Raw genomic sequence first — 17,191 nt, 5'->3', positions numbered from 1 at the left:
TTCAACTGAGTCAGACAGTTGATGGAAATCTGGGCGTACGCCAATGCGTATCATCGTGCATATGTACTCGATACTTCGAAATTATATCATTTTCTTTTCTAGTTTCTTCGAACGTACATATATCGATAATTATCGCTGCAAAATAGTTATAATTGTTTTTCTCTAGTTCATTCATAAAACCCTGAAAAAAGGGGTAAGTTGTATATTTTTCCTATCGTCATTATTTGATTGTTGTATACGTAATATATATGAAAATTTTTGATATTCAGATTTAATTTGATAAAGGAATGCATCCGCCATTTTAACATTTCATCATTTTACGTGAAATGAAAATTTTTATTCTTTATTTAAATATAATTTATTATAATCAAATATTTTTTAATACCTATTATTGATGTTTAAATGTAACTTCGTTTTAACTATCGTGAATTTTTATCTTAAATGAAGCATAATAAGTTATAACTCAGTTTATGAGTATTTTCACAAAACTTTTATGTAGAGGATGTTTTTCGTATCTATTATTTTTTACATTTTTCGTTTGTTACATTTTTGAAAGAGATCTTTTCTGAAACAATCTACATATGATTGCCTTGAGATCATCCTTTTAGTTTCTTATCTCATTTGGCAGTCATTTTGTTCAAACGATAAAATAAGTACATGAGTATTAATATCTTTTATGTAAACTTTGGTTGTTTCAGAAACAGAAAAGCCATCACCTTAATTTGGCTTCTTATTAATTTCTGTTCTCTGATTTTCAGTTTTTTTTGGTATACATATTTTCTTTGCTGAATTCCTGATTGGTTCTTGATAAACGTTGAAAGTTGGATAATTACATTGAGAGTTCTTCGTCTAAAGACAGCCCATCATTGTCAATTGTCAACTTACAAGTCAAATTATTTACTCTCCTTACAATTGAAGAACTGCCAGACCTAAGTTCTTATCAACTTCGGTGGAGGAAGATTGGCTCAGTATAGAGCTAGGACTTTTACCTCTTCAGGAAAGTAATTTAGGATCTTAGAAAATTTCATTCTTTTTTTATACAATTATAAATTTCGGATTCACTTGTATATATTTTCATTTTATAAATATTGTATGTAAATTTTTCTGGTACCAGATATTTTAAAGATTCGGATTGTGAAATACTTATGTAATTATAAGAGGTGTTTGATCGACCTGGGTTTTTGTCCCTTCCATTTGGTAGATTCAGGGATCTGAACCACGACTCAAACAAACGACTGTTCTCGGGCATTTTGAGTTGTAACGAAGAGGTTACAATGTGATGAATTTTACAATTGATCACCTAACTTTTCTGCTTGAAACAACATAACTATTTGGAAAAATTTTGATATCTCTCAGATTCTCACCAATGACACTTATGGCAAATGGCAAGATAATCAAAGAGCGTATAACCATAAGGAGAATTTTCTATAGGCCAATGCTGAGTACTTATTTCTAATTGTAATTTAAATCCAACCGAAGGAAAACTTAGTTCAGGACACTGAAGATGTTAATCTGATACCTAACCAGCAGATCAACAAAATAATCAGATCTGATAGATCAATAAACCCAATAGATCGGAGTTTTGAATTTTCGAAAACTTTATTCGGATTTCCAAAGAGAGTTCAACCTCCATCCTGACATTCTTGCGAAACCACATCCGGCATCAAATCATCTCACCCGAAAACGGAAAAACAACACAAGGATTTCATTGTCCACTATCTCCCCATCTCCAACTTTTTATGGCCGAAATATCTCCACATTCGATACGCGTCCGTTTGTTTAGCCTAACGGATATATTTGTCATTATTATAAGCAACAACGTTAATCTACGCCAATTTGTTTATTTTATGTTTATGAACTAATTGAATCTCGGTCCGGAGACGATAAGATATGCGCTGCTCATAACATAATTGATTACATCGATTTCCAAGAACTTGCCACACGCGTAGAGACGTTTATCGCAAGTAAAGAGATTTTGAATACCTCACACGTCACGGGTTCACTATATGTACTTATTTAGCGTTATTTATCGATGTGTGTGAAATATGATGATCCTACAAAGGGACTTGAACGGCTAGGAGCTAAGAACCACCAGCATGGTTGTGACCAAAGCTAGAAGTCATATACCGAAGATTGCAGAAGCAGCGATGAAAAATTGGAATAAATCAGGCAAAGTCAAGATGTTCTCCTACACAAATATACGTAAAGACGAGAAGGCAGAATGAGTCAGGCATCTATTAGGCGTTTTTTAAGAGCTTCAGAACTTTGAATAATAATACAAGACAGAAATATTGTTGGATAGAAGTTTTTATTATTATTATCTGGTAGATAATTTCATGGTTTTTATTTTTTCAATATGATTTCCAGCATATGTTCACCGAGGCTATCAGTTACATAGTCCATTCTATCGCTACTATTTTTCACTACTTCTTCTATTAAATCTGGCCGTATGGTGCCTTGAACATTGACTTTCAATAGCTACAAAATTTGCTGTTTAATCGGCATAAACCAATGACTCAACATAAAAAGTTATCGAGAGGCGTTAACAGGACCACTTCTGGAAATTTTTTGCAATGAATTGATGGTTAAGTTGCTCCGTCTTTTTGCAACCAAATGTCGTCGATGTTAAGCTGATTGATTTTTGGCAACAAAAAATCAGTCAGCATGGCTCGATAGCCATACAATACAATGTAACCTCAGCTTCTTCTTAATTTCAGAAGAAATAGATGATGCCGCCAGAGTATATACCTCATTAAACACTAAAACATTCCATTTCAATGGATGTTAAGGTGATTCGTTAATGGCTGGAAGATCTTTGCTCCAGATACGGAAAATTTGTTTATTGACGGAGATATTCAACCAGAATTGAACCTTATAGCTAAACACAATTTTTCGGAAAAAATACTCGTCTACGGCCAGTTTCAAATTAGCCCATTTAGCAAAAATGCGATGTAAACGGTGGTCATTTGGCTTTAGTTTTCAAACAAACTGTATTTTATAGGCTGATTGACTTGATTCCAAGTCAAGTAGTAGTTTTTCAATCAAGTCAAGTATTTATTTATCAAGCTAGTTGATTGTTAGCAATTTTATTGTGAAATACCTTGCAAAAAACATTTTTATTTATTAAACTTATTGTATAAAACAACCGAAAATATCAACTATTTTGAAATAGAAACACAAATTAAATCACTATGAATCATAACAAAATAAAAAATAATGAAAAAAAAAAAGTTTCTCAATATTGAGAAACATCCAGGCTTTGTTTGATTTCATAATTTTCCATCCAGGATCTAAGACACATGAGGCATCTTATAGATTTGTCGCCTAACATATTGTGGGTTTTTGTAACTGTAAGAGCAGCTCTGGAAAATTGTCTTTCAACAGGAGCTGAAGATGCTGACGTTGATAAAAAATCCTTGGCCATTTTGGCCAAGTTTGAAAAGATAATTCTGAAACTACCAAAATCTACCAATAGATTCCATAGAAATATGAGAAAACTACTAATAAAGTCACACTGGCGAATGCTTCAGTCTCTCGGCGCCATTTATTTAGTCTAAGAGCGCACGAGATTGCAAAAATATATGCCGTGCGACGCGTGCATATCAAGCTCAAGTAATATCAAGTAGCTTCATATCAAGTCAAGTTATAAATATCTAAAATCAAGTCAAACTCAAGTATGTAATTTTTCACGAGCTTGATTTTCATGTCAAGTAATCGGTTAAAATGTCAAGCTACTCGGCTTGATGAATCCCTAGCCTCTTTCAAACCCTTCGAAATTCATGCAACCCAAATCGATGTAGGAGCACGAACTCGAATTCAATTTCTGTCTTGATAATCATCTGCAAGGGGAAGGTATGAAGTTCTCACACCGTAATTTGACGAAGGAATGCTACTTCTCTATTGGGTCTGCTTGATATCTGCCACTCACCATTGTCGATGGCATAGTTGACTTGTTTATACCCCAGGGGGTAACGAGTGCTGCTGATGATTATCAAATGCTTCGAGGGATCAGACTCCCCAAATTTCTGAATAATAAATGATATCTGAACGGCGCAGAATGGGGTTTTAATACGGGGATTGAAGGGGGAGACAGTTGTTGGAGTTAATGTGTTCATAAAGAGCTCGCGATGTCGTATCTATCGACATTAATCACAGGGTGTTGATGTGTGGCTGTTCCCTTTGGAGATTGGTATCGATAACGCTGCTACACAAAAAAACAGTGAAAATTTGCGCTGAGTTCTACTCCGCTTGTTCTTTTATAGATGGTTATAACTTCTCCCTTCATGGCTTCATAGTTCACAGTATTCTTTCGACGAAGTGCTTTAAAAACTTCGCGAACAGATTTATTTTTATTTTTTTCAAAGTTAATTTTCACAATTTGGAAGCGCTGTTTTCAGGCGTTAAACGATTCATAATGAATTGCCAAATCTTACTGAATAGAAATGTCAACACAGTTTGACATCTCAATTATCAAACCATAGATAATAACCATCAAACTTCCATGCAGCTAAAAAAACACTCTTTATATTATTATGTGTCTGCATCATGAAGTTATTCTCGATTAAACATGTCAGCTCACGAGCCTTATTCTCGTCATTTACAGGAGGTTTTAATTTTCTGCTGAGGGCTCATCGAATGCTCTCAAGTACCTATTGTGATTGTGAGGTCGCTATTAGTGAAATAATGTGCCGAGAGTGCCGAGAGCTTCAATAACGGCGATTTTGACACCGAAGACCAGAAGAGAAATTTTCGAAGTTGCAGAATTGGAGGCATTACTTGATCAAAACTGATGTCAAACGCAACAAGAATTGGCAGGATCAGTGGGAGTGACGCAACAAACCATGTCAAAACGCCTGAAAGTCATGGAAATGATTCAGAAACAAGGAAATTGGGTACCGTAGGAGTTGAAGTCGAAAGATGTTGAAGCCGTTTATTTGCTTGTGAACAGCTGCTGGTATGGCTGAGAAGGAAGGGATTTCTGTATCGTATTGGGACTGGAGGCGAAAAACGGGTTCATTACGATAATACCAAGCGCAAAAAATCATGACTATATCTCGGCCATGCTTCCACATCGACGTCCAAACAGAATATTCACGGTTCCTAGGTCATGCTCAGTATTTGGTGGGACCAGCTCGACGTAGTGTATTATGAGTTTATTAAACAGACTGAAACAATCACAGGCGCTTCAAGAATTGAACAGTTTTTTCAAAGCGGGATCGTACGCTGCCCGAAAGATGGTATAAAGTAGTGTCCAGCGATGGACAATACTTTGAATCATAAATGTATAACCAGTTTTTTTTACAATAAAGCCTCGAATTTCGGAAAAAAAGCCGAAAGCAAAGTTGTACGCTATGTAGGTTATACATGACGTTGAACCCACCTAAAAAAAAAAGGAGACAACAAAACTCGAAGAAAAGAGAAAGAGAACAGAGTAACCAAATGTCGAATATAGAAATAAGCATAAACATAAAGAATATGCATTATAGCAGTAGGGTAACTGGCTAGGTCTCCAGATCTGACACATTTAGCTTTTAAGTTCATGCTCATACAATTTCATCTCTATAAGCACTTAATCTGATAATTCATATTTTCATGATGCATAAATCGTCAACTTAATATCTCAACCTCATTATCCTCTGATTTACTCACGCCCAATTCAATTTATCCGAATTATCGAAATTAGGGGTTTCCCCGTCACCCTTTTTTCCCATTTGCCCAACCATCGAATCATATAGGGGGCGGTCGAATTTATCGCTACGCTTTTAGTCACATCATTTACTCTAATGTACTGCCGATCTGATTTGAAAAGTGGCAATTATCCTGAAGTCACTTACCCATTAAATGGATATCCTGCGAAGGCGGTGTCGTAAGGGTGGTACACAGAGGGGTAGGGCCAACTTGCTGCTCCAGCTGCCAAGTTTTCTTTCAGTTCTAAGCCGGCCTGCGGAGAAAAAATATTGTCTTTAGTAGTGGAGAAAATTTTATGTATTCATTTGAAGAAACAGTGCAAATTATATGCTATAAATTATAATGTCAATTTTCATATAGGGGTATTCTTTGTAGCTACCGCACTTTTATCCACAGAATCTTTAGAAGCTTTCAGCAAACGGTTCGACAACTATGTAATAGTAGAAATAATAACACCAATTAGTTTTCAGAATTGCTCGGAGAGAAAACAAGTGAAGTGTTCCCAATTCAAACGAGAAAGAGGAAAAAAAACATGTTACCTTAAATATATGTAACGGGTGTTTTTTTTCGAGGTATATAACTTTAAGTTGACATTTCTGTTCAAGATGGCGACCGATTCAACAGCTGTCAAGTGATTTATTCTCAATTTGGTTTGGCAATTCATCATGAATAGACTCACGCCTGAACAACACTTGCAAATAGTGCAATTTCATTTCTAAAATAATGGTTCTCTGCGGAATACGTATCGCGCACTACGTCCATTTTTTTTTGTTTAGCGATGAAGCGCACTTCTGGTTGAATGGCTACGTCAACAAACAAAACTGCCGCATTTGGAGTGAAGCTAATCCTCAAGTGTATGTCGGAACACCGTTACATCCAGAAAAACTGACTGTTTGGTGCGCTTTATGGGCTGGTGGAATCATTGGTCCGTACTTCTTCAAAAACGATGATGGCCAGAACGTTACAGTCATGATTACTAACTTTTTAATTCCTGAATTGAACAACCATGATGTCCAGGAGCTGTGGTTCCAAAAAGACGACGCAACATGTCCCACAGCTCGTGCCACAATCGATTTATTGAAAGACACGTTTGGTGACCGCCTAATTTCACGTTTTGGACCTATGAATTGGCCTCCAAGATCTTGTGATTTAACACCGCTAGACTACTTTCTGTGGGGCTTTGTAAAGTCATTGGTCTATGCGGATAAGCCACAAACCCGAGCACAAACCCTTGACCATTTGGAAGAAACATTCGCCATGTTATTGCCGATATACAGCCATAAAAGTTGGAAAAAGTCATCGAAAATTGGACGTCCAGATTGGACTACATCCGAGCCAGCCGTGGCGGTCATATGCCAGAAATCATATTTAAAATGTAATGCCACAAGATTATCTTGCGGATAAATAGAATTCATGTCAATCGAATAATCCATCCTTGTTTTATTGCAATTTAAATTTCTATACCTATACAAAAACACACTTTATAAGGACTTCATCATGTTTGGGATTTACAAAGTTTGAAATTCATGGATCAGATTAGTAAATTCATCTTCACATCTGATAAAAATGAAAAAGCGACAAGAGCTTTCGCAAGTTTATTCAAAATTTTGAATTATACAAATATAATCTCGAATATAACAAATGAAACAATATAAAATTTATTCTCGAGCAGACCCCGTACATTTCCCACGGACCCAGCCCACAATTCTAATTTACAAACGAAGTGAGACCGCTACAATGAAATAACGTGATGTTAATACGATGTTGAATTATATCGCATTACATATTTATGAAATTAGAAAAATATTGGCGTGTCAAGAATAAATAAACGTATTTGGAACAGGCCATTAGCAACTGCATTTGCCGCTAAGTGGCGATAAATTTTGCCCAAGTTACCGATAATACGATAAAATACCTAATAGCAAGTTTCGAAGTGTTATTTAACCTTTTTGTAAGCGTGTACGCATTCAGCGGGGATAGCATTAAGCATAAAAAATTTCACCTTGACAACCTTGGCAAGTGGCGAACTAGAAATGAAATGTCTGCAGAAATGTCGACTTCACGGAGGTCGCAGATTGATGATACAAGGGCCGATCAATAAAATTTCGGAAACCGAAACAACCTAGGCTTAATTTACATTTTTAAGGCTCAAACGAATACGACTACATAATAACATCTGAATATTCTAGGATCGCAATACAAATTTTACAATATGATTCATTTTATCTTTCTATTTTATAGTATTTTATGCAATTAGAGAATACCAGCGCTAAAAAGACTCCTGGATATCTACATCCACCGAGCACTAAAGTGGAATATACAAGCCCTAGGCTTGTATAAGACGAAGAAGAAGAAGAAGAGAATACCACTAACTCAAAGCTTCTGAAATTTATGAGCGCTCAATATTTGAAAAATTCAAAAATCGTGAAGAAATGATGTAGCGGCATAAAAAGCAAATAAAACGAGAGTTGGCTGGGCTGCAAGCTCAGAGTAATAAACATAGATAGAGGGAGCATATGTCATTTTCAGTAAGCAAATTTAGTCCCCAACATGAACTATCAAATTTGACATGAAGCACGCGGAAATGAAAACATATCAGTGATACGATATTTCACTCAATTCGAGAGTTTCTCCACAAAGAACGCACTTCTCATGTCCTATAGAGTATCAAAGTTTCATATAAACTCAAAATATATTAAGATGAATACCTAAATATATCAGAATTTCAGAAAACAAACTTCAAGCGCGCCAAACGACGTGAAACAGCCGATGACACTAGGAAACCAGAAGTTGCCAAAACTTGGATTTCAGAAGGTAGATACAGAAAATAATAAATATTTTGCCTATTATAAATTGGACAATTAGGAAAAATATCGGATTCCAAATATTCAAATTTGCATATTTCATCGGGAATCACTCTAATAAATATATTTCATTCAATATAATATACATTCATAATGATATAGTAAAATTGTGGATTTGAAAATATATCACAATCCGACAACGTAATCTAACCATGTTGGGTACATGTAAAATTGCGTATATTTCCTCTATCTATATTTATTACTCTATGGCTGCAAGACACTTTACTGATGAAATACTTCAAGAAATGGAGATTTAAAGTGAACACATCGAAAACAGTTGCAATCTACTTCGGAGGAACAACAGTAAAGAAAGAGAAAGCAGGAGACGTCAAAATAGAGAACCAGACAATAGAATGGAAAAAGGAAGCAAAATATCTGGGATTAATACTGGATGAAAGAATGAATTTTAACAAACAGATAGAAGAAAACAGAAAAAAGACAAGGCAATTGCACGGCAGACTCAACCCTAGAAGTGAACTTTCTTTAGAAAACAAGCTGAAGATAATAAAAATAGTGCTAATACCAAGCATTACGTATGCAGGAGTTTCCTGGTACAATACGAAGGACAATAATAATGATCAGGTGCAAAGTACGCTAAATTCAGTAATAAGAACAGCAGCAACTATTGAAGAAATAAACAGAGAAAGAAGACAATAGAGACGCTGAAAGAGCACGAGAATAAGGAATTAAGAAAGATAATACAAATCAAAATAAGAAAGACAGATAAGAGGAAATACCTCTTTCAAAGAACTAAATAGAAGAAAAAAGTGACAACAGCAGAAAATAGGAGAAATGAAATTAGAGGCGAAGGGAATGTAAATTCCGGACTTTAAAAAAAAGAAGATCTGAGAGCAAGACACTTATTTTTACAAATCTATACAAGTTTAATCAATATTCATATGATGCTTATATATAAAAAGAAATAAAGCAGTATAATATTGTATCATTATTCTAGGTATGCCGTAACCCGTAACGAACGAGCTTAGAGTTGGCCGACAAACTCGATAAACGATTTGGACCGGACAAAATTGGAACGTACAAAGTGAAACGCCAACAAGAAACTATTGTACAGTATTAATTCGACATGGTACGGACTAGAGACTATCCGAAATGGCTTGTTCAACATGTGTAACCTACTGAAACTTACATTCCCGTTCAATAATCCAGTTGATTAGCAAATGGCAAAGCGTTGTCCCTACTTTGCCAACTAGCCTTGTCTTGTGTCCTCTGGGTGCGCAAATTGCCAAACAACATCCCATTTGTCTCTGAATTCTTACTGTATTTATAGACATCTATCGATCAGTGTTTCGAATTGTACGCGTTCTAACCTACGTGTCGATCTGTGGTCATCGCTCATTGGGATGATACGTTGAGAAATAGATTAGGTCGAATTGGATTGAAAGATTAGATAGATCATTCACGATACAAATAGCCTTTTCACTAGAAGAAGTTGCTGAAACTGAATTAGGAATGTTACAAAAAGATTAACTTCAATCAAAGCAATGTCAAGTGTAGGAAAACCAACCTGTTAACAGAGCTTCAAGATGACCGTCTTAAAAAATTTATATTTTCTCTACGAGACCTTTTTGCTACCATACTTTCAATCAATGATTTGAAAAAAACGCACACAATCACTATAGCTCTTTGAGAGTGGAATGACTTAATGTCATACGAATATGGATTCAGTCTAGCTAAGCACAATTGGCTTCAAAAAGAGCTACATAATGTTGAGTTTCTGTTGAGAAACGAGTACACAAGACTAATAGGAGTAAAGTTTTGGGGGTTACTGCATATTCTTTAGTATCCAATCACAATTTCGAGGCAGTATGACAGCTGCCTATGTCATTGATGATAATACTTCACCTTCCGATAGTGCTGAATAGGGATTCACGGCTCGGCTTGATTTTCAAGCTACTTGGCTTGAGCTTGACGTGATTTCAAGTCAAGTACTTGCTTGTCAATCTCAAGTCAAGTATTTATTCATCAAGAACTTGAATCATATAAAGCGACATGATTTTTAGCAGTTTCAAAATAGTGTAGAGCCAAATTAATAAAAAAAATGATTAAATGAGAAGGAATCTTGCAAAAAACCTTTTACTTAATAAAGTTATTGTATGAAAGAACCGAAAATATCAACTTTTTCGAAATAGAAACATGAATTAAATCACTAGAAATCATAACAAAATCAAAAATAATAAAAAATAAAGTTTCTTGATATTGAGAAACCTCCAGACTTTGTTTGATTTCATAATTATCCATCCATGATCTAAGACACATGAGGCGTCTTATAAATTTGTCGCTTAACCTATTGCGGGTTTTCGTAACTGAAAAAGCAGTTCTGAAATGTTGTCTTTCAACAGGAGCTGAAGATGCTCACGTTGATGAAAAATCCTTGGCCATGTTGCCAAGTTTGGAAGGATATTTCTGAAACTATCAAAATCTACCAATAATTTCATAGAAATGTGAGAAAACTACTAATAAAGTCATACTGACGAATGCTTCAGTCTCTCGGCACTCGAGGAATCCCCTTATTCAGTCGAAAAGTGCATATCAAGCTCAAGTAATATCAAGTAGCTTGATATCAAACCAAGCTTAAATATCTAAAATAATGTCAAGTCAAGCTCAAGTACGTAATTTTTCACTGCTTGATTTTCAAGTCAAGTAGTTGTTTAAAGTGTCAAGCTATTTGGCTTGATGAATCCCTAGTGCTGAACTCGTAGTGGTCAGACGGTTCTTTAGATTCAGTCACAATGAGAAGAAGATGAGTGGATAGGATATTGTAGTTCAGTTTACTTAGAAATAGATGACACAAGTGGGCACCAAAAGTTTTTTAAATGTATTCAATTTTTCATAGATTATAGAGGAGGTAAGATATTTTCCTCAAATCATTTTGATATTAAATCGTAGGATTTCATCATTTAGGAGTCACATGAGTGACTTCAATTTAATTTTTAGTTCTCAATGGATAGTAAATATTATGTAAATTTGTTCAGAAATGTAAAGGTAATACATTGCAATTATATTTGTAATTATTACAACATGAAAATCAATTATGGTATCGCAATGAGTCGAATTTCTAACTGGTTAACGTTTGCTTGTTCCTTTGGTACGTATATGTTAATTTTTTTTTCGATTGAGAACTACAAACATTGTAAAGAAAGTCTCCCTTTCCAGAACTATCGTGTAAAATTGCTAGACAATGAATAGAAACCATTTCCGGCGACGCAACTTGTCAACAATTCAATACCCATTCAAAATCACCACTATTAATAATTATTCTCGTGATTCATCATTTTTTTTTTGCGAACATCGTAGACACAATTTGCGCTCTACTCGTCACCTCAGCAACGTCTCGAACTTGAAGAGATCAAGGTTGATGGCAGTACGTACATCATGCATAATATGAAAACATTGAAATAATACAGCGTACGATTATTGTTTCGCTGACATGTTTACCAAAACAATCGTAGGCCTAGTTCCCATTGATTTACGATCTGAACTCCGACGGCCGCCAACGATCTTTGTGTGGCTTTGAGGAACGTGTGAAACCGGCCTCATAGTAGATGCGCTTACGGCTTCAAAAAAACAAGTATTAACGGATTCGAATAGTAAAAATACGCGTGTTAGAATAAGCTTGTGCCTGCGGAAAAGTCATTCAAAGGATAATTTATCCAATGATTTTTTTCGAATTTAAAACAAAGAAGTATACATAAAACTAAGAAATAATGAAAGAAAATGGTATTATTTATATCATAATATTTATAGCGGAAGAACAATTATTGGCATTTTGAAAATTGATTGCTAATTACTAAGTTTATCCAAAGTATCTATAGCTTGTAGTACAGCTTGAAAATGCCAATGAAATGACTCGATAAAGGTTGATTCAACACAGGATGGTAGCCTTTTTTATGGCTTGATGAAGGTAGATTCAAAACGCATTCCTTCGAAGGCTTATTTTGCCAGGGTTATTCTCTCTAAATATCTGGGGTCAATTTGACAAAAAACAGATTCTAAAATCTCTCCATTCAAAAATTCCGAACTCTCCTGATATTTTCGCAGTTCAAAACTTGATTGAAGTTGATGATTATTCAAAATCGACTGTGAAGCAAAGTTCGAAACGTCGATTATTCCAATACAAATTGAACAACGTTAGTGCAAGTTAAGTTGACCTTCGATAGTACAAAAAGCAACAGCCGGCGGTCAGATAATTTTTTTGGAATATTTCTCGGCAAATCTACAAGTGCAATTATTGTGACTTATTCCACCTTTTTCCTGCAAACAATGTTAATTAAAGCGATAAGAATGAGTTAAAATGACATCGAATATCGAAAAAAGTACAGGAATGTATCTTCTCTTCAATTAGTTGTGTATTTTTCCATTACAAATGGTGGACATAGACGAAAAAACTCAATTTTCTGTTGTAGTTCACAATACTTAGATAGATTGTTGCTCTCCTTGAACACTTTAAAAGGCATATTCGAAAAATTTGAATACAACAGAAATGAACCAAGAAGAAAAAAATTATTATTACAAAAAAAGAAAAATATACGAAGTTTCATGACAATCCAGACACCAAAGAATATATCCTCTACATGATCGACCTGGATCCAATAATAAAGGGTTTTCCACGAGAGTTTTCATTTTCAATAGCCCACTATCTGGACAGCTGTCACTTTCGAAGCTGTTATCCTTTGACAATTGACAAGTAAAAACTAGTTTTTTGGGGCCAGGTAAAAGATAAGGTCTATGGTAATGCATTACAATCGATTCAAGACCTTAAAGAAGGAATTTGTGAAGTATTCAAGGACTTACAACAGCAAATGTGCGAATTGAAAGAAATATGCTGTTGCAACCGTAGCTGTGACACCCATTTGGTTGATATAGTGATGGTGATGGCATACCTTCTTCTTCACAATGAAATAAATATCTATTAATTTATTTTGAAATACACTGGTTTTTTATTAAATATCGAAAGGAAACCTCTGACTGGAAAACCTTTGACTCTGTTCATCATAACCAAATCGCAAAAACCATAGTCATGGCACCAACAACTCGACTCACTTCTGATTAAGCCCTGAATACACCTTATTAGTCCAGACTGTCTGTAATCAACAACTCTATGACCAATATTCCTCCCCCCTAATGAAATTCCATAGAGGACACGTTGAGGTTAGTTAGTAGCCTGCTTCGATCCCGACTAAACATGACATTTAAAATTTAATTTCGAGCATTATAAACCACCAGCACCTCTCAATGTTGCCCATTGTACGTGGGATTAACAAGATTCGTGCACACCCAGGGTTTCAACCGAATAAAAAATTCGTTTTGTAATAAATCAGCGCTGGGACGTGTCCGTATAACTTCATTACAGATTATTATATTAATCATTGGACGCTTGTTGGCCAACAATGCTCCTGACAGCGTTTGTTGGAGAACTGTTCTGTTTGTTCCGGGTATTATTCTTTGGATATGATCAACACGACGTGTGATTGCCTTCTAGGAGGAGATATCGAGTTGTGGATTGTTGTTGGTCCTTCGCTTCGCGATTTGAATCTGGATTTAATTAAATTGATGTCTTGGTTAGTTAGCACTAGCCAGCGTTTAGCGGGGTCAGTATCTGGATGGGAGGCCGCTGTAGTACATGTGAACATCGGTTTATGCATAGTCAGACAAGCTGGGGAATGACACCAATGGATTTGGTGTAGAAAAGTACGTATACAACTGAACTGTCAATGTGTAACGTTATGTTAGATGCAAAATTTTATTCTAATCCTACTCAACACACATTTTTACTTGAAAGTATACATCTTTATTTTCGGCTACGAGGTTATCAATACTTTCCATTGTGGTTCATACAATTGATACTAAAATGCCAATTTGATTTTATTATTTTCTTATTGACATGAAAAATTTGCATATTTTTATCGCTGATAAAAACCCTCAGAGTAATAAACATAGATAGAGGGAGCATTTATGTCATTTTCAGTAAGGAAATTTTGTCCCTAACATGAACTATCAAATTTAACATGAAGCGCGCGGAAATGAAAACATATCAGTGATACGATATTTCAATCAATTCGCGAATTTCTTCACAAAGAACGCACTTCTTATGTCCCATAGTGACTCAACGTTTCATATTAACTCAAAATATATTGAAATAAATACCTAAATATATCAGAAATTCAGAAAACAAACTTCAAGCGCGCCAAACGACATGAAACCACCACTAGGAGAGCAAAAGTTGCCAAACCTTGGATCTCAGCAGGTAGATACAGAAAATAATAAATATTCTGCTTATTGTAAATTCGACAATAAGGAAAAATATCGGATTCCAAATATTCAAATTTGCCTATTTAATTTAGAATCACTCAAATAAATATATTTCATTCAATATATTATACATTCATAACGATAGAGTAAAATTGTGGATTTGAAAATATATCAAAATCTGACAACATTGTTAACCATGTTGTGGACATGTAAAAATTGCGTATACTCCTTCTATCTATGTTTATTACTGTTGACAGATGCTCTGATGCAATTGATTTTGAACAAACTTAGCAGCCTTATTATTTTAATAGTATGCATTTTTTTTTATTTGTATAGATTTGGAATGTGGTCGAAATTATCATCACTACTAGTTTTGTGAATGTCCGTTGATCCCTCAACGTATATTATACACGATATCCTCATTTCGATGTCCATTTTATACCCCTATAATCCAATAGAGCACATTCATACCTTCTAATGGTCGAAAATTATACAGTATATCAATCCAAATCCCCTAGTTTCATTTAACAAGTTCATCAGAATTCACCGAAATGGAGGAGTATGGCCTGTCATCTAAATGGAACATATTCATTTCCATCAACATCAACACGCGAATCGTAAATTGATATTTTCGATTTAATTCGACTCATTTTATTATTTCGTTCCATTTGCGTTTTGTCGATTGTGAATTTATATCGATAAAATTCAGGATTAAACTATTTTCGAGTTTTATATCACTCATATCGATATTGAAATGGCACGGCCGATATTGTGAACAAGTTTTATTGATATTAAAATCGTGTATTATTCCGAAGTCGCATTACTGTTTGCATTTTCGAGCGCAGTTAAAATGTGTCGTAAAATATGCCATTCTACAAGTGATTCGCGATTGGTTATCACAATGAATTTTCTATTATGATATTCCATATGTATTGCAATTTCGTAGTTTCCTTTGAATTCGAAAATCTATTCTAATTAACTATTCATTAATTGTAGAACCTTGAATTTTATCTTCAAAGAGTTGCAAATATTGATTATACAGGATGAGAAAGTACATAATATGTCCCATAACATATTATATTTCTTTCGTCTTCTCGAGTATGTAAATTCACGAAGCTATGGCGGTTGAGTTTTCAATATTGCTATCATAAATTCAATAGTAGCAATAGCTGTGTATCGCGCGCTGAAGTTTGTTTTCTGAGTGAAACTTTGATTCACTATGGAACATAAGAAGTGCGTTCTTAGTGGATGAAATAGTTCATATACAGCTTTATCTAAGTATTCCAAGTTTTCGTAAAAGCCACCCTACTCAAATATGCACATATTTTGGCATATGACATTTGACAGTTGACAATTCATGACAACTGACAGTCGACACGTCATGACATTTGACAGTTAAGTCACAAACTACCGCATTTTCATGTCGCGATAGCTGTAAGACCCCAAAAATCTCATTTCCTGTCATTTGAAGCAACCGGAAACGACCGAAACGCATAGAATCAATCGATCGACTTACCGGTGACGTGTAGAAGGGCGCCTGGTCGGCTCCAAGGGCGGGAAAATAGGCGGCCATTCCGTCAGGATAGGGCACACTGTACATCGAGAGGGCCGACAGACCGGGAACGCCTGCGCTCGCCAATCTCTGATAACCTGAAAGTTCATATTGACATGAACACACACTTTGACCGGTGATCGGGTCGGTGAAGAGGGGTCTTCCGGTATCGCAACACCTCTGACCGGAAGACGGCGGCGTGCCTGCCGCCGGTGCTGAAGTGGTGACCGCCATGCTGGAGGAGGGTGACGACGACTGGCTGGGACCAGAAGCTACTGTACTCTGGAAGAAGAAGAAGAAATGTCATTAGTGACAGGCGAGACCACAGATCTGGGTACTGTTTTAATATAACTGTGGGATAGGTGAAGAAAAAGTGTAAGAAGGATAAGGAAGCAAAGGTGATAGAGAGGAAGAATAGATGAGGATGAAAAAGTGGAAATAGAAAAGGAATATATGAAGGTGAGAAGGAGGAAAATGAAGAGAAAAAGTGAGGATTAAAAAAAGGAGAAGATAAAAAGTTAGAAAGATAAATATACAGGATGAGATATTGACGATCTTATATTATCATTATTATTACTTGTATATTTGTATATCTAGGTTCATTGTGAGGTAATCATGTACCTAGCTGAATTTCGATTGTTAGACATATCCTCAAATATTATTGTTTTTGATAAGTAATTATGTTTCTTTTTTTCCGACTCATCACAGTTTTTGTTAGCATTCTATAAAAATGAACTTCAACTATAGTGAACTTTAATGATATACCTAACACAAATAAACTCTAACTAATAATAAAATCCAGAACAGTATTAATTTT

The 17,191-nt window shown here is 35.2% G+C and overlaps 1 protein-coding gene across 2 annotated transcripts in view; it reads right to left on the bottom strand.

Annotated features, from left to right (window-relative positions):
* The window catches only part of LOC123674086 (homeobox protein caupolican), a 50,448-nt gene that overhangs the window by 12,523 nt on the left and 20,734 nt on the right, over window positions 1-17,191 (bottom strand). For both annotated transcript variants that reach the window (XM_045608952.1, XM_045608953.1), the window contains exons 2-3: window positions 16,339-16,656; window positions 5,835-5,941 (exon numbers count right to left, since the gene is read on the bottom strand). In XM_045608952.1, the coding sequence (XP_045464908.1) occupies window positions 5,835-5,941; window positions 16,339-16,656 (425 nt within the window). The remainder of the gene's footprint in view (window positions 1-5,834; window positions 5,942-16,338; window positions 16,657-17,191) is intronic.

Source organism: Harmonia axyridis, chromosome 2 (assembly GCF_914767665.1).
Source record: "Harmonia axyridis chromosome 2, icHarAxyr1.1, whole genome shotgun sequence".
In the NCBI taxonomy this organism is placed as follows: Eukaryota; Metazoa; Arthropoda; class Insecta; order Coleoptera; family Coccinellidae; genus Harmonia; species Harmonia axyridis.
Note: the sequence above shows the minus strand (reverse complement) of the source record. Positions and strands in the feature narration are given on the sequence as shown.